The sequence below is a fragment of the Pinus tabuliformis genome, chromosome 7 (assembly GCF_031772625.1).
Source record: "Pinus tabuliformis cultivar Carrire ecotype Pingquan chromosome 7, CPIR1, whole genome shotgun sequence".
NCBI classification, from domain to species: Eukaryota; Viridiplantae; Streptophyta; class Pinopsida; order Pinales; family Pinaceae; genus Pinus; species Pinus tabuliformis.
In genome coordinates, this window is record NC_142293.1 from 600,591,991 (window position 1) to 600,608,640 (window position 16,650).

General features: G+C 33.0%; 1 protein-coding gene across 1 annotated transcript; it reads right to left on the bottom strand.

The window, feature by feature from the left end:
* Window positions 1-2,217: 2,217 nt before the first annotated feature.
* LOC149248873 (uncharacterized) lies at window positions 2,218-3,318 on the bottom strand. The gene is made up of 2 exons (XM_089456121.1): window positions 3,001-3,318; window positions 2,218-2,905 (listed from the first exon to the last, which is right to left on the bottom strand). The coding sequence occupies exons 1-2, from the start codon at window positions 3,313-3,315 to the stop codon at window positions 2,786-2,788; spliced, it is 435 nt and encodes a 144-aa protein (XP_089312247.1). The 5' UTR covers window positions 3,316-3,318; the 3' UTR covers window positions 2,218-2,785.
* Between the last annotated feature and the right edge of the window lie 13,332 nt (window positions 3,319-16,650).

Here is a 16,650-nt window from a genome sequence, read left to right on the forward strand (position 1 = left end):
TATGTGTGTGATTGAATCCAAAGATTAATAATATTATAAACCATATAGTTTAACATAACCACTATGAATGGTTGAATATTAAAAAAAATAGTCCAAGTTCAATTTATATGACAAAACATAAATGATTGGCTTTAAATTTTTAACAATAAAATAATATGAAATCATTGTAAAAAAAAGCACCATACTAATTTTGAGATTAAGGAGAAACTACTTCTACTCAACCAAACAATTGCAAATGTTTACAATCACAACAAATGCAAACCAAAATATACAGAATTCTTGCATTGATCACCAAACAAAAGCACACTGTTTGCAGTGCCATCAAATACAAATCTCTTCTAGCCAAGAGTCTCACATGATTATAACAGAGAGTCCATATGACTATAACAAATGATCCTCTTCACACCCAATACTTCCACAAAAAATTATAACAACAAAAAGTAATAAATGAAAAGAATTAAAACCAAATACATATTTATTAATTAATTTATTAAACTAACAAGAAAGTTATAATTTTTGCATAGCATGTACATACTCTATTTCAATTGGTATATAAATTGCATGCTCTTATGAATATATTGCTTTAGTTAATTCATGATTTTAACCATTTTAATAAGAACTAAGCTTGAATGTATCATAATGACTATAAATGCTTAGGTTTAACTTTTCAGCAAAAGCTTGAATGTATCAATGTAATGACTATAAATGCCTAGGTTTAACTTTTCAGCAAAAGCTTGAATGTATTAATGTAATGACTATAAATGACTAAGTTTAACTTTTCAACAATGAAATAATCAGAACTAATAATCTTTATAAACACACTGAAAATAATATTAACAAAATAATTAAAAATATTATTAAGAAAACAATTCACAGAATTAATGTTTAATTTCATGCATAATTCTATAAATTAAAAAGAACATTATAAAGAAAAAGCACCATACTATTTTTGAGCCTAGGGAGACAAAGATTATACTGAACCAAACAATTGCAGATCCCTTACAATGACAGTAAAGGCAAACCAAATAGTTGCAAAGTGCTTCTACTTACTAAGAAATAATGGCACACTGTTTGCACCTCGAGAAAATAAACAGATCTTGTCACAGAAAAGTACAACCAATGGGCCTCTTCATGTCCACTTCTTACCTGAAAAGTTTTAACAACAAAAATCTAAAAACAAATATTCATAAATGAAAAGGAATAAAAAGATTAAAACCAAATAGATATTTACCACTTAATTATGAACCTAAGACACTTATAATTTTTACAAAGCTTTTTTATGAAACAAAAATTATTAAATATGTAAAAGATTTTCAGGAAACCAATTTAAAACTAAAACCAATAAATTAATAAATTACTATTAAATATGTTAAACGTTTTTGAAAACTAAGGCGAATAAATCAATAAATATATCTTTGTTAAAAAAAACGCACATAATAGCAACCATATAAAAAATAAACAAAAAATGAAACGGTAATCGCATGGGATTATCAAAATAGTTAATTGCAAACACAACTCTAGTAATTAATAATCTTGATTAAAACAATACCAATCAAAGCCATTTGGCAAACCCACCAATGGCACGAGGCCATGGGCATTTCACCATCAAAGCCATTTAGTACGCCTTGCAAGGAAGCACCATGTAGTCCGCTTTGCAAGGAAGCAACTCATGGAGATGGCACGATTGTAATCACAACTAACACATTTTCTAATGTAACACATACAATTCAACATACAAAACCACTTGTTCAATTTTTTTTTTTTAATTTTATATATATATATTTTTGTCTAATCCTAATATGTGGAGATACATAATAAGAATAGTAAATTTTTAATTATAGTTTGATAAAAAATTAATTTAAACAGAGTTTAAACACATGATAGATACACTAGAAAATTATCATTTTCAATTTCATCCATTGATAATGGTTACTATCATAAAAAGAATTAACAAAATATTAAAAAAGAATTAAAAAAAAAGAACTAACAAAATATTAAAAAAGAATTAACAAAATGATTAGAGTAACCAATTTCAATAAAAAATAGATTTCCCAGTAATAATTTAAATTTTGTTAAAACTATATGAAAACTGATGGGTTAATTGAGTCAATTACTCAAATTAAGTACCGTAATTTGCAGAGTTGTTATCTACTTATAAGATGAGCAAAATGTGATTACGCTACAAATATTAATATATAACATAGTTAACAACCAAAGTTACAAGCCAAATAGAATTTACTAAGCCATGGCGTTCGCACGGCCTGCCATGACTTCTGCAGTCAAGCCCTTACACGCACACATAAAACATTCGAAATCGACAAAACCTCCACATATCCAGACGATATGAGCAAATCTATTCTCTCACACATCTCTCATTTATTTTGGTTGGGGTTGTGAACACTCATCATCTCTGAAGGGAAAACCAAACCAACACATTTTTTCTTTTTTAAATTGGTTCACTCATAACTAACACATGTTCACTCATAACTAACTTGGAACTCAAATAGAGACGAAGACAACACTGTATATCCCTGTATATCCATTAAAACTAGCAGCAACAGACGCAGTCAATTAGTTTGACCTGGAGAACGAGATTTTACACCAGAAGCGGTATCTCCCCTAGACGATATGAGCAAATATATTCCCACACATATCTCATATTTATTTATGTTATGGTTGTGGACACCCATCACAAGGTTGATGAAGTGAAAACCAAACTGACACACAATACTATTATATATTTGCATATATGCGTATCAATTAAAACTGGCTGCAACCGACGCAGTCAATTAGTTTTACCGGGAGAACCAGATTTTACACCAGAAGAGGTATCTCCCCTGATCGTTGCTGTCACAGCTACTGCTTCAGCACAGAACATCTCGTCTGCGGTTGTTTTCTGGGATGACTATCACAAGGAAAACGATGATAGCTATTACTAAAATATGTACGATCATATATGATAAAATAAAATGGGTCACAACTAGGGTTGGCAGCACTTACGGTAACCTCGAATTCCTTCACGGAATTCCCAGTCTTCTGAGTGTGAGTATTACCATTTTCCTTACATTTCCACACATCAACAGATGGAGAGCACTCGATCTGGTGACCTTCAGATTTCTTACATGAAGCAGTACTGCTGTGCGGCTCTGATTTCGAAATCTCAGTCTGTATTGCCTTCGGTGGCTTTTCCAATGCAACTCCGACATCTTTGGAGTGATGAATACTTTCAACTTCTTTCTCACAATTTTCACTCTTGGCCGAATTCTGACATTTCACTTCAGCATGAACCTCCATATCAAGCGGCTTCATCTCCATGAAACAATTTACTATGATGTTGCGGGTTACAAGTGAGAGGAATTATATAGCCTATTTTCTGACACCTTTCCCACCCCAGGTAACGGCTCCTTTGGTTTAAGGCATGTGAAAAATGAGCTGGTCCAATTGCGGCTCCTTTGGTTTAAGGCATGTGAAAAGTGAGCTGGTCCAATTGCCTTTTATTATTAGCGTATTTTTCAGCTGGCCCATTTACGTTTGGGCAGTCTCTTTGTCCAAAAGCAAAAGTGAATTGGTCCAACGCCTTTTATTATTAGGTTTTGGCATGCGGGCTGGGCTCTCTGTGGCCGAGAGATATTTAAAGTTATGACAGTTTGTTTATCCAATTTCAGTTAAATTTAAACTGAGCCTCCGCAGGACAAAGAAGCACCCTGATAGAAGTACAAATATAGGTATAGTACTAAGACACCATAGATAAAAATACAAATAGATATTCTATTATTATTAGTTATAATCAGTTAAGTAAAAGTTTCTCATTTTCCACTTTTAAATGTTAATGGTGTAGATAGGTGTATATTAACTACTCAAGTGATTGTAGTAAGTTAGTTTATCATTGTTGGGAGGATTAGTTTATTAGTGTTTGTTATTAATTTGATATGTTATAGTGGATTATGTTTAAATATGGTGAAGTTATAGTTGATGAAGATTTATTATAGTAAATATATGGTTGATTTTAAGTTATTATGATGGTTGATTATGATTATATATGGTGAAGGTATAGTTGATGAGTGTCTATTATGGTAAACATGAATGAATTTAACTAACCATTGTGATTGATTATGATTAAATATAGTGAAACTATGGTTGACGAAGGTCTATTATGAGAAATGTATGGTTGAATTTGGGTGACTATGGTTGTATATTTAACTATAACCAAATATGGTTGATTATGTTAATCAAAATAGTTGATAATGGTTGAAAAACCTAGTGAGCAGCAGCCTAGTTGGTGACTGTGAATGAGGGAGGACGTTGTCCCCAGGTCCCGTGTTCAAGTCCTCGTTGGTGGAAGATGTAATCAAAGTGATAAAAAAGTAACAATGTAATGAAGCTCTGATGACATACTAAACAATACCCTTAATTTGATTATATATTGGAAAATACCTCTAAAAACACCATGTTCAAGTCTTTGGGTGGAAGATGTAATCAAAGTGATAAAAAAATGAACAATGTAATGAAAAGTAGTTATCACGGGGACTTCTCTAAATGAACCTTTGATGACATACTAAACAATACCCTTAATTTGATTATATATTGGAAAATACCTCTAAAAACACCTTACAATACCCTTTATTTGATTATATATTGGAAAATACCTCTAAAACCACCTTCCCAATACAAAAAATCCATACTTTCACATTGTAGGTACCAAAATTTCATTAAATCTCTGATGACATACTAAACAATACCCTTGATTTGATTATATATTGGAAAACACCTCTAAAAAACACCTTCCCAATACAACAAATCCCTACTTTCACATTGTAGGTATCAATTTTTTCATTAAATTTTTTTATACCCCTTTATATTTTTTTATTAACTTTGAGTTCCATTTTTTATACTGCCAATATAAAACCCTTTACCCCTTATTATATGCTCAATATATTATATCATTTTTTCCTCTATATATCCTCCAATATGAATGCACTGGGTAGTTATGTTTTTTTTTTCCCTTTTAAATAAATTCATTAATTAGAAAAAACCACATGAATAAGTATAATATGAAATGAGTTATGATATTTTGGGCACATTGAATTGATAAACCATAGTATTGACCGATTGTATTGTACAAAACCTATTTGCAAATAAATAATCTCCATGATAAAATGGGGTCGGATCTCCATGGTTAAGAATCTTGTTACATGTTTTTTTTTAAATGTGTATATGCTTAATTTATATATTAATTTTTGATCATTAATAATAATATTTTCTATTTTAAATAAAATTATAATTTAGTTAATTATTGTGATTTTTAAAATTTTAGCAACTTGATATGTACGATGAAATAAGTATTTTAATGCTTATAGGTATCACCAACTATTTAATTTATATGGACACACTAGATAACTTATTACTAAAATATATATATCTTATTTATTTGAATTTAAAGATAAATTTTATATCTAGAAATTTTATTTATTTATTTTAATTGAAATTGAAAAAATTATTTATTTATTTATTTAAAATAAATTAGATAATTATGTCAATAGTCTTTTGAGGTTTATTTTAAAGATAATTTTTTTTTTTTCAATTTAATTGAGAATTAAGAAGAAAATGCTATATTGGATTTGTTTTATTTATATATATATATATATATATATATATATATATATATATATATATATATATTCAATAAAAATAACAATTTACAATAAAATTATTATTTAATCAATTAATTAATCTTTCCTATAAAAATAAGAAAATACAAATAACTTAGGTAGTAAAGGATTTATGGAGTATACTAAAAAATTAACTAAATTATAACCAATTAATTTTATATAACATTCAACTTTTATTTTGTATATAATATTATGAATATTCTAAAATATTCCATAAAAATTCAACCATTCACTTTATATTACATCACTTTATTCTGTGATTTTCTTGCTTATTGATTGTACTCCACTATCGCTTAAACGTTGTCATGAACAGTAGGTAATGTAGCGTGAAGGCGACCATTCTAGAATTTTGGTCCCTAGCCACTTATTTTTACTCAATTGACTATAATTAACGCCATGGATGAAAGCAACCACTCTGGAATTATGGGACCTCCCCTCTTAGTTTTACCCTTTTATTAGAGGAGAGTTCAGTGAGGAAATGACTTGCAAGTTAGCAGAAGTGTAATTAAATTATGTACACGGGTTTTCGACGTATAGAGTGTGTTCTGCGTCTGGATTATGTACTGTTTAAAGCATATTGATGAGTTTAAACGCTACATTGGTTTTTGTTTATCGCCTGAATTCAGTGCTGAATGAAATAAACAAACTTCATTGTGGTAGTCATTGCCGTACCTTCAGAGGCAAACTGTTTTTGACACAACACCAGATATGGATAATCTCCTCTTTATCACCGAGTCGGTGTTACACTGACATGATAAAGCGGAAAATTTACACCATACCCTAGTTCTGTCTCACTAGCAGCAGAGCAATTCTTTGCTTTTTCGCTTTTTGATTATTCAGGGTTTTGCAGATTGGCACATAATTTATTTCTATTTAATTAGTTAAATTACATAATAGAATTTATCATAATTTAGTTGATTTATTTCTATTTAATTAGTTAAATTATATAATAAAATTTATCATAATTTAGTTGTCAAACCAATTGTGAGACAATTATTATTAGTTGATATTTGCTAAAGCATACTCACTCATTACAATCATTCAAGAAAATCCATGCCACATAGAATTACTTGCTAGCCATGTATGGGGTAGGCTTTTACTCTTCCAAATGCATATGGATCTTGGGTTCTGTTTTTAACATGTTTTCTTACTTACCATGAGTAAAAGCATTTTTAGGGCATACTCCATGTCTATATATACTTTCTTAATATGCATTTTTTAAAATCATTGTTGTGACATTAAAAAAATAGTCAAAGTGCTTTACTAAGAGAACACATTTTGTAGATTATATATTTAAAAAATAATAAAATAAACTAAGGTAGCCATAAAAATAAAATGTTTGATAAACATCAATAATCATTAATCCATCATAGACATCAAAACACCATAACACATCTCATGTTACTGAAATTTTAAATTTTTTAAAAATTAACTACATTATAAATATATTTTAAATTATTATTATATTATTAATATAAAAAGAATTATTATATAAGTTAAACATATATACATTTAAAAATAATATGTAATAATATTCTTAACTACAAAGATTTAGCCTCACTTTACCATACCTGTAAATAGGTTTTGTTACAATACCATGAGTTATCAATACCAAATGTCCTAAAATCCATAACTCATTTCATATGTCACTTATTTATATGTTATTTTCATTAATTAAATAATTTAATTAAAAGAGAAAAATTGACATAACTATTTTGGAGATAAATCTCAATCTTTATTTGTGCATACTACTACCTGCATTCTATAATGTTCCATGTAGGTTAAATAACTAACTTCCACCTAATAAATATTGATAATTAAATTAGAATTCTAGAAGCCCATTCCAAAATAAACACCCTTATGGACATAATAAAACATAACTAATTATAAGTATATATGTATTTTTAATGGTTAAGAACATGTGTTTCCTTATAAGAGGTCACATATTTAAATGTAGAGGGGTAGAGTATGTACATCTTAGGTTTAAAAGTAAAAAAGTGTACACCTTAGGTTTAAAAGTAAAAAGGGATAGAGTATGTACATCTCAATAAATACAATCAAATAGATGTGGAGAGGGGGTAGGTTGTTGGAAGTAATGATTCCATGTGTATGATGTGATTTACAGGTTGTCATTGTGAGTCCCGCGGTGGATATCTAGAAGTTGTTGTTTCCTATGCGTGTGAGTTGTATATGATTTATTATGAGTCATAAATCCACCTTCTTCATATCTTATCATCTAGAAATTGGTGATCTACAAATATATATGTAATTTGTTATGTGCTCAATAATAATAAGACAATGAGTGTGATTTGTGTTGTGTATAGTCACTCTCTCAACCTCTTCCAAATTTTCTAACATGGTATTAGAGTAGGTACTCGGTTAACTCCTTCATGGGAGGGCTAGGAAAATGTGAGAGAGCCTTGAATTTTATTCCTCTTTAAATAAATAGAGTAGGAGATTGTGCTGAGTGGAGTGTTTCTGTGAGTAAATTTTATGTTTGTGTGTAGATCTATTCACTATGTTTGAGCTAGATTAGATTTCAAGGCAAATTGTGTTGGGCTTTATAGATCCGTGCACTTATTTTTACATCTGTATGCAACAAACAACTAGCCTCCAAAAAGATTCCTCTTTGGACATGCTAGGCACCGAGAAGAAGATAGAGGTCACATTTGTGGAGCTATGCCTAGACCTATGTACGCATGTTTCTAGGGTAGAAGGGATACATGATAAAACATGGGAACAATCTTTGCATCAGTTGCTAATATTAAGGCGAGCTCAACCAAACACCAGGGAGAATGGCGATGTGAACATAACTAAAGAAAATGGCATGATGCATTTTTTTTGGAAAGTAGTCCTCCAACTCAAATTTTCCCAAGTCGAGAAACACATGCAGTCCCATATTTGCAACGAATGGTAAAGGATGCTGACCAATGACTTCTTCACATCAGGGATGCCACATTGTCATTTTTGTTGTGGGAGATAAATTTGTGCAAAATATGGGATAATTGCAGAGTTAAATGGTTTCTTGTCACTTGTATAGGGTTGTCCTTGTAGAGTGGTGATTAGTCGCAGATTATGCTTACTGAGTGGTGACTGGTCCCATGATTCTTTGCGACATATAGTTGTGGATGGTTTGATTCATTTCACTAAGCTAGGGAGTGGTGTGAAAGCTTATAGATAGACAAAGCCACCACTAGAATATGACAATGTTGATTTAAAAACTTTATACTCTTCAAACATTTTGTTTTAAAAGAAAACCATATGAACTAGGCATATTTCTTTATAAGGTTTATTTTAAAAGTCAAGCATTTGATTCAAATGATTTGTCTCATTCAATTAATTGGACATGAGTTTTATAACATGTTTCACTATTCACACGAGGACATACAGAGGGTTCAATTTACATGGTAGATCTTCAGTTTACGTGTTGAGAAAATAGTTTGTGAAATTTTGTTGATGTTTGTAGTGGTTTTATTGGTGTTTTATCAATTGTAGATTGTTTGGTGTGGGTTGTAAAATTATTTTGGTGTGTAGAAGGACAAAAAAATGATGCAAAACCACAAAGAACAAGCCAACTATTCAATAGACTAATGTGACATGTCATGCTTCGGGAGCATTAATTACAGGTAGTTCTTAATAAGGTCAAGCTAGTGTGACTTGTTGTGCTCCGGGAGCATCAGTACATGTTATTTTATACAAGGTCAACTTGTATAATTATCCGTTGAAGACATTTTTGATCCATAATGCTATCCTAAATAATTGATGAAGGCTATGGAGGGTCGTAGATTCAACAGATGGTGGTATTTACCTAGGATGGTTTAGTATCAATACTGGCCTATTGCACTCAGGGAGGTTGAGAAGCATCAATTCTTAAAAGTACGTCAACGATGGTCTGAAGCGGTTATGTCTTAAAAGGATCAAGTGGGAAGATTGCAAATGTGGTGAAGAAAAGAGCAGAAACTGTGAGATTTCAAAGTGGATATGGGTGCTAGTGATGACCATATTGGACAAATATGGAAAAGATTCATTCATTGTTGTAATGTGTTCTTTCTATATTTGTTACATGTAAGCATTAAGGGAGTGTGTTGGAAGTAATGCTTCCATGTGTATGATGTGATTTACAGGTTGTCATTATGAGTCCCGAGGTGGCTATCTAGAAGTTGTTGTTTCTTATATGTGTGAGTTGTATCTGAGTCATTGTGAGTCATATATCCACCTTCTTCAGATATTATCATCTAGAAATTGGCGATATATAACTATATATGTAATTTGTTATGTGCTCAATAATAATAAGACAATGAGTGTGATTTGTGTTGTATGTAATCACTCTCTCAATCTCTTCCATTTTTTCTAACATAGGTATCTTATCCTGGAAACAAAGGGGTCTCATATACCTATTTGGTATTGGTCATGAGCTTAAAATTAAATTATTATTTAATTATGAAAATATTTAAAATAGTTAAACTTACATAGGTCCATCTTAAAGTTGGATCTATCAATCACCAATAGGGATCAAATTTTTTAATGTGTAATTTTTTAATACATTACATAAAATTGAATAGAAAAAATTACATATTAGGAAAATTTATCCCCCTCTACAATTGATAAATTCAAGTTTAAGATAGATGTAGACTAATCTATTAATTTATTTGTATTAAAATAAATCTAGATTTAAACTATCTTTTTAATGTAAGATACTTCTCTCCCATACTAATGCAACCTATCTACTCTCTCCATTACACTTTTCTCTTTGTCTCACACTTCCTCAATCTCTTATTGGGATGGGGGATCGGTTTGAAATCAACAACACACAAAACTTTTTCATTCCCATTTAACTCTTTGCAAGAGTTAAAACACTCTACTACAATACGTGTGCATAAATCCCAACCTTGAGGACTCTTATCTCTCAAGATTTAAACCATATGACCAAAGCATTAGAACCAAGTTGTAAGATAAGACGCTTGGCCTTTAACCCCTTCTTGTTTGTCCTTTTATGTTAAAAGCACTAAAGAATTAAACCCTTAAAACTATGCATTATTTCTTCTTACCTCGTTCTCGTGACCTGACATTTGGGATTTAGATTAGTTCAAAATGTATCACACGTCTTCGCACTCGAATTTCGTCTCGCTTGGATATCTTTTCAACTATTATATCTGCGGTTCACAACCTAGATGACACCCCTTGCTTTCAATATGGGGTTCTAGGCCTAGAGTCAACCTATCCATATAGTTCTCTTTGCAGTGTCCACACTAAATAAAGGCTTCGATACGATGATCCCAAATATTTGGTTGAATCCGGATTTGTTGAGGCCTGAACTTACACACAATACAAATTTAATAAAAAATATATATTACCTCAATCCACACACAATGATGGGATCCATAAGTGTTTGGATCTCGACGTATTTGGTATCCAAGGGTTTTCAAGTGTTAACCATCTTCAACAAGTCAGATAAAGTAGAAGATGGATCATAGCACACCAAGTCTATGTTAAACTCGGTCATAATTGAAGTTGAGTTAAAGCGCCCATCCAAAATCTAGGTGTTTCCTTAATCTCTTGCACCTTAGTCAAGTCAGATGCATTGAGGCTCAAATGTCCATGTGATATCCCAGATGTAGGACCCATGCCATATACAGTTGATGCATCATACTCCCTAGGTTGAAAACTTTTATGACCTACAGGTCATGTGCTTCAAACTGTTGCAGTCCTCCTTAATCCAACACTCTATGTTGTTGATGTCCACATCACTGTACCAATTTTTCTACTACTATCTTCACTTTTATAGGATCCCATGTCTTGCTTTGTTGCTGCCTTCCATTTCCTTTGATGAGTAAGTCTCTTACAGTCAACCAAGTTTTGTAGCTAACTATTCTTTCCTCTTCATTGTACCACTTCTTAGGTACCTTCAACCTCCACAGTTTCTCAATTCAGTGGCCAAATTATCATCTTGTTGGACCAAACTTTTGGTATTACTTGTTCACAACAGTAACCCCAATAATATCATGGCTTCAATTTCCACTTCCTTATTAAGGAAATGTGACAACCTTTCCCAGGGTTGTTTTATGGAAGATAGGCTTCCGTATTTTACACGTAAAATAGATCTGTTACAAAAATTTATCTATTCAATAATTGTTGGTTCTTCTCCATTGTTTCCCTCAAAAAATTATATAATTTTATTAATTTCAAGTTACTAGTTAAATTTCAAAATAGGTTTTTCCTTGATACTCCTGTGCTGAGAATGAAATAAATTTTCATTTTCATGAGACAAAATTATCTCACCCTCCTCCTTTTATCCTTATTCTAATAACCACGCCTTTATGCCTTTATGCATCTTTCCAAAGGAAGAGATCCCTTTTCTTTGATCATGCTCATGAAGTGGAGCATTTACCCATGCTATCTGCAACTATATGATGACATGACATAATCTATCAAATATATGCATACCTCTTTTCTCCTTTTGGTCATCTAGACTTCCTTCGGCAACGTCCTTTCCTTGATTGAAAGTAATTCAACCATCTTGATGTGATGCACTCCTTTGTCATCATACCATCATCCCTCTAAACAATGGATTCCACACAAGGTGAAGTGATCAATGAGACAATTTTTCCAAGAGAGGTGAACCTTCTAATGAAGATTCCAATGGAGGATCTTGTTTATCCTCATCCTGCAAATGCTCCTTCGTAATGATGATGATGCATGGTGATTTTCTTTTCATCTTTTATCATGTTAGATGACTTTCTTCTACCAATAAGTACCACTTATGTTTTCCATGAAGTAACCAAGAGCTACTTTCTTTCTACAATCACTGCTACATTCATCTAGATCTCTACTTCAGTTATCCTTTCATGCTTTTATAATGAGTTCTTGCTTCAATTGTATGCTTCCAATATGATGCCATCTCCTAATATGATGCATCGTGTCATACTTACAATGCTTCCTACCATGATAGCTATTACTTACAAAACTAAAAAGAACTTAGTGAAGGAGATTATCTCAATCATAGTAGAGATCTCTCACTTCCTCCTTATTTGATTTCTTCTTCTCAGGTTCTTCCATTTCTTTGGTGATATGGTCTTCATTCCTTTTCTTGTTGTCCTTCTTGAATTTTGGACAATCTCTCTTATAATGCACATATTCCTAACATACCTAGCATTGGATCTTCGACATATCCTTCTTCTTCTTTTTCTAAGGACCAAACTCTGCTTTCCTCCTGGCCATGGCAGCAAATGCTTGAACTTTCTCATTTGATCCTAGATCACTTTTTGCCTTCAACCTGGTTTCTTCAATCTTACACAACAACCAAAGTTCAATGAATGGGGTAGCTTCCTTCTTTCTATAGATGCATGAAATAAAGTTGCCCCATTCCTCTAGAGTGCATTGAGCACAACTATGGTCATTTCTTTATCAAACATTATATATTATATAGCTCAGTTCTTAGAGATATGACTTATCGAACGATGCTTACGGAGAACAATTCTACTAACTTCTCCTAGATTTCTTTTGATGTTTCCAAATTTTGCAACATAGGGTATGAGGGGATCCTTGATGGATTCTATGATCATCCTTTGAGTGCTAATTTCCCCTTTCATATACTTAGCTAGAGCTTGAGCTTCTTTCCTTGGAGGCTTAGTGATTAAACCCTTAACATGTTCAACGACTTCATTTTCTATGAGGATCAATTTTGTCCTCTTCTTCCATGCAAGAAAGTTTGAGGACCCAACCAGTTTGTTGCTTTCCTTACAAAATGAAGTCATCTTGATAGTCGATTCACACATAAATATAGAGATACTTACGTGTCAAGTGAAGATGATTCTTGATGGTGATATCTTCAACTTGATGCCTTTCTTGATAATATGGATGATAGAAAATGTCTTCTTGACAAAGATGTCTTCCTTCAAAAGTGATCCTTCAAAGAGAGGGAGATCACCTTGATTCCTTGATGATGATGATGATAACACCTCTTCTTGCTTCCCTTGGATGTAGAGACTTCAAGATGATTCAATGTGTAGTCCTTCTTTGAGTGGAGGTAGGGTCCTTGAGATCTTCTCTTCCTTGATGATGATGTCCAAGAATGCTTCAAGTGAAGAACCATTTCTTTAGAATGAGCTAGGGTTTTGAAGTCTTCTTTGATATTCCTTCCTTCAAGATGATGAGTGGGATAGTCCTTTGATAATTTCGTTGTGTTCGGCCCTTGTGTATTCTTTTCTTGAAGATTCAATGTCCTCTTTGATCCCTTTTGATGGTCTTCTTCAAGTTGCCTTTCCTTGTATTGTCACCTTAGCTCTAATACCATGTTGAGAAATCTAGGGGCAGCAAGTTAGGTGATTTCTCTTACTTTGATAATTGCTTATGATGTATTTTTTACTGAACTTGATTAGCTTATTCTTTCACTTGATTATTATTAGTGTTTTCTATCATCAAATGACTACCAAACAATAAAATCAATGAGACAATAAGACACAAGATGTAGGATATTGGTCAGGGCCAAAACCTCTCTTTTTGAGAGGAAAACACACAAGAACTCTTCTCTTCTTATAGAACTTCAATTGATGAATTTCAAGACCTATGACCCTTGACCAAGGCCCCTCCAAGACCAAGTCAATATTTTTATGAATGGGTTCCTCTTCCACAAAGTCAATGATAGTCAAACCAGTCTTTCAACAGTTGTTTGCTTCCCTTTTGACCTTAATTTTAGACCTGCACTTTAACTGTAATTTTTGGCCTTCCTACAACAATCCCTAATTTGCACGTATGACAAAAATATGGTGAATATGGCTTATCTTCTCCTTCGCTTGGGCAACCGTCTTTTCTCCAATTACTCAATTTGAATATAAGTGCTTCTTTTCAACCTTTTCTTGGATTTTTTATTGATTGTAATTATGTTTTGTTGTAGGTGATATGATGTCCTAGATACAACCCACACGTGTGAGAGATTACCCAAAAACAGACCTCAAGAAGCATGTCTTCTTCCTCGTTCTGTCTTCTCCTTTCTTCGCTATATTTTGTGCTTTAGATTGAGCTACTTATGAGTGCTTGGATGATCTCAAAGGTGGTCAAATAGCTGTGTATATATAGGCTTCTTATCACATCAAATAGGTTAACTTGTCATTGATCCTAGCTTGACATGTCTTCTTAATAAGCCAACTTGCTTCTTTGGAGGGTCGATTTGATTATAGCACATTGACAAGGTCTTGGAGGGACTTTTGACTCTAACTTTGACTCAAATAATTTTCTTTACAATATGTAACATACATGACAATGATCTTTAGACGTGACAATAATTTTCTTGACTTGTAGACTCAATGAAAAACCCTATAAGCTCTCAATGGGAGCTTGAACTATAAAATAAATTTCCTTGAGCATGAAACACATACCTCAAGAATAATAATAATAAATTTATTACATCAAATACATAAAATCATGATTACATATGTAATTATGAAGACTGAACCTAGTTACATACTTGAACAGCTTCAATGTTAGATCAGGTGTTATTTCCTAGTGCAGCACGAAGCAAAAGTCAATAGCACTAAGCTCTGCAGAAGCAGAGTATATGGCAGCTAGCATAGCCACATGCAATACTATATGGCTTCAGAAACTGTTAGTGAGTTTGTTTAGTCAGAGGTTGGAGGCAACCAATATCTACTACGATAATCAGAGTTGGATTATGCTCTCTGAAAATCCAATGTTTCATGATAGGTTGAAACTTGAAACACATGGACATTTGATATCATTTCATCATAGATTGTGTGCAGTGTGGAGCAGTCAAGCTACAACATGTTCCCACAAAAGAGCAGGTTGCAGATATAATCACAAAAGCTATAGGGAGAGCTAAGTTCATTTATTTCATAGAACATATGAGTATAGTGGAGAACCCCCTTTCAGTAGTAGTGATAGAGTTTAGTTCTCAATTACAGTAGTTGCAGCAATAGCAACATGGAAGCGTAGAGGCAGAGTTGGCAGTGGTGCAGGAGGCATGGTGCAGTGTTAGCAGCAGCGCAGATGTAGGGTAGTTTAGCTATAGAGTGGCAGATGAATCAGAGTATGTGCAATAGTTGGTGGGAAGTAGCAGTTTGTCACAGATGTCAGACATTAGCGACGTTAGGGAAGATGTTATAGTAGAACACGTAATACCTTCCTCGATAAGAGGGAGTGTTAGTTTTTATAGCATCAGACAATTGTTCGAATCTCAACTTTGTTCAAAGAGGGGCTAAGAAACACAAGATCTCCAAAACTCAAAAAAAGTTTCGGGAGAAAACACCCAGAGACAGCTCAATTAAATTAACTGATTGATAATTAAAAAAATGCCTACATCAAACTTATGGAAATAAATTAATTAAAGAAAATTAATTGAGAAAAGTGAGAATGCTCTAGAAACTCACACGGATTGAGTTTGAGATGATCTTAGCCATTGATGGAGATCTAATCATGGTTGTTGGTTCACCAATGAGAGATTATAAGAGCAAGACGTTGGGTTGGAGATGGAAACACTAGCAAAGTGAGTCCCTTGGTAGATCAAGCTACCCAGTTGTAGAGATTGAGCAAAGGAGAGAAGTTCGAGCTAGAAGGGACACAACATTAGCAATAGAGTAGCAACAAAGGGGCACAACAATAGTAGCAGAGTAGCAACATAGATTTTGGTGGATGCTTCTAGTGCTGAAAGAGTCAGTTAGAGGAGGTCGCAGTTATTCCACATGAGGCTGTGCAAGGGCCTGCGTAGAGCCTCATTGAGGCAGTTCGATTTTGTTGGAGAGGAGGCCGATTCAGGTGCTAGAGGTCGGGATAATTTTCCAATGGATCGTAGAATCGCTTCCAGAGGTAGCAAGAGGCAAGATGCCTGATTTAGAGGCAGTTATGGGTAGTGCAAGTTACAGGTTGTACATAGGCAGCGCAAAGGCCTGCGCATGGGGTATTCCGGGGCCAGCTTCAGTGAGTAGATTGTTTCCGAATTGCTTGTGGGGAAGGGAAAAATTCCTTTAAT

Bases quoted from the DNA above. Each gene is read 5' to 3' on its own strand.
- LOC149248873 (XM_089456121.1), bottom strand. From the start codon at position 3,315: ATGGAGATGAAGCCGCTTGATATGGAGGTTCATGCTGAAGTGAAATGT. The intron at 2,906-3,000 runs GTAAGTGCTGCC...TCCTTGTGATAG, and splicing joins TGAAGGAATTCGAGGTTACC to TCATCCCAGAAAACAACCGC.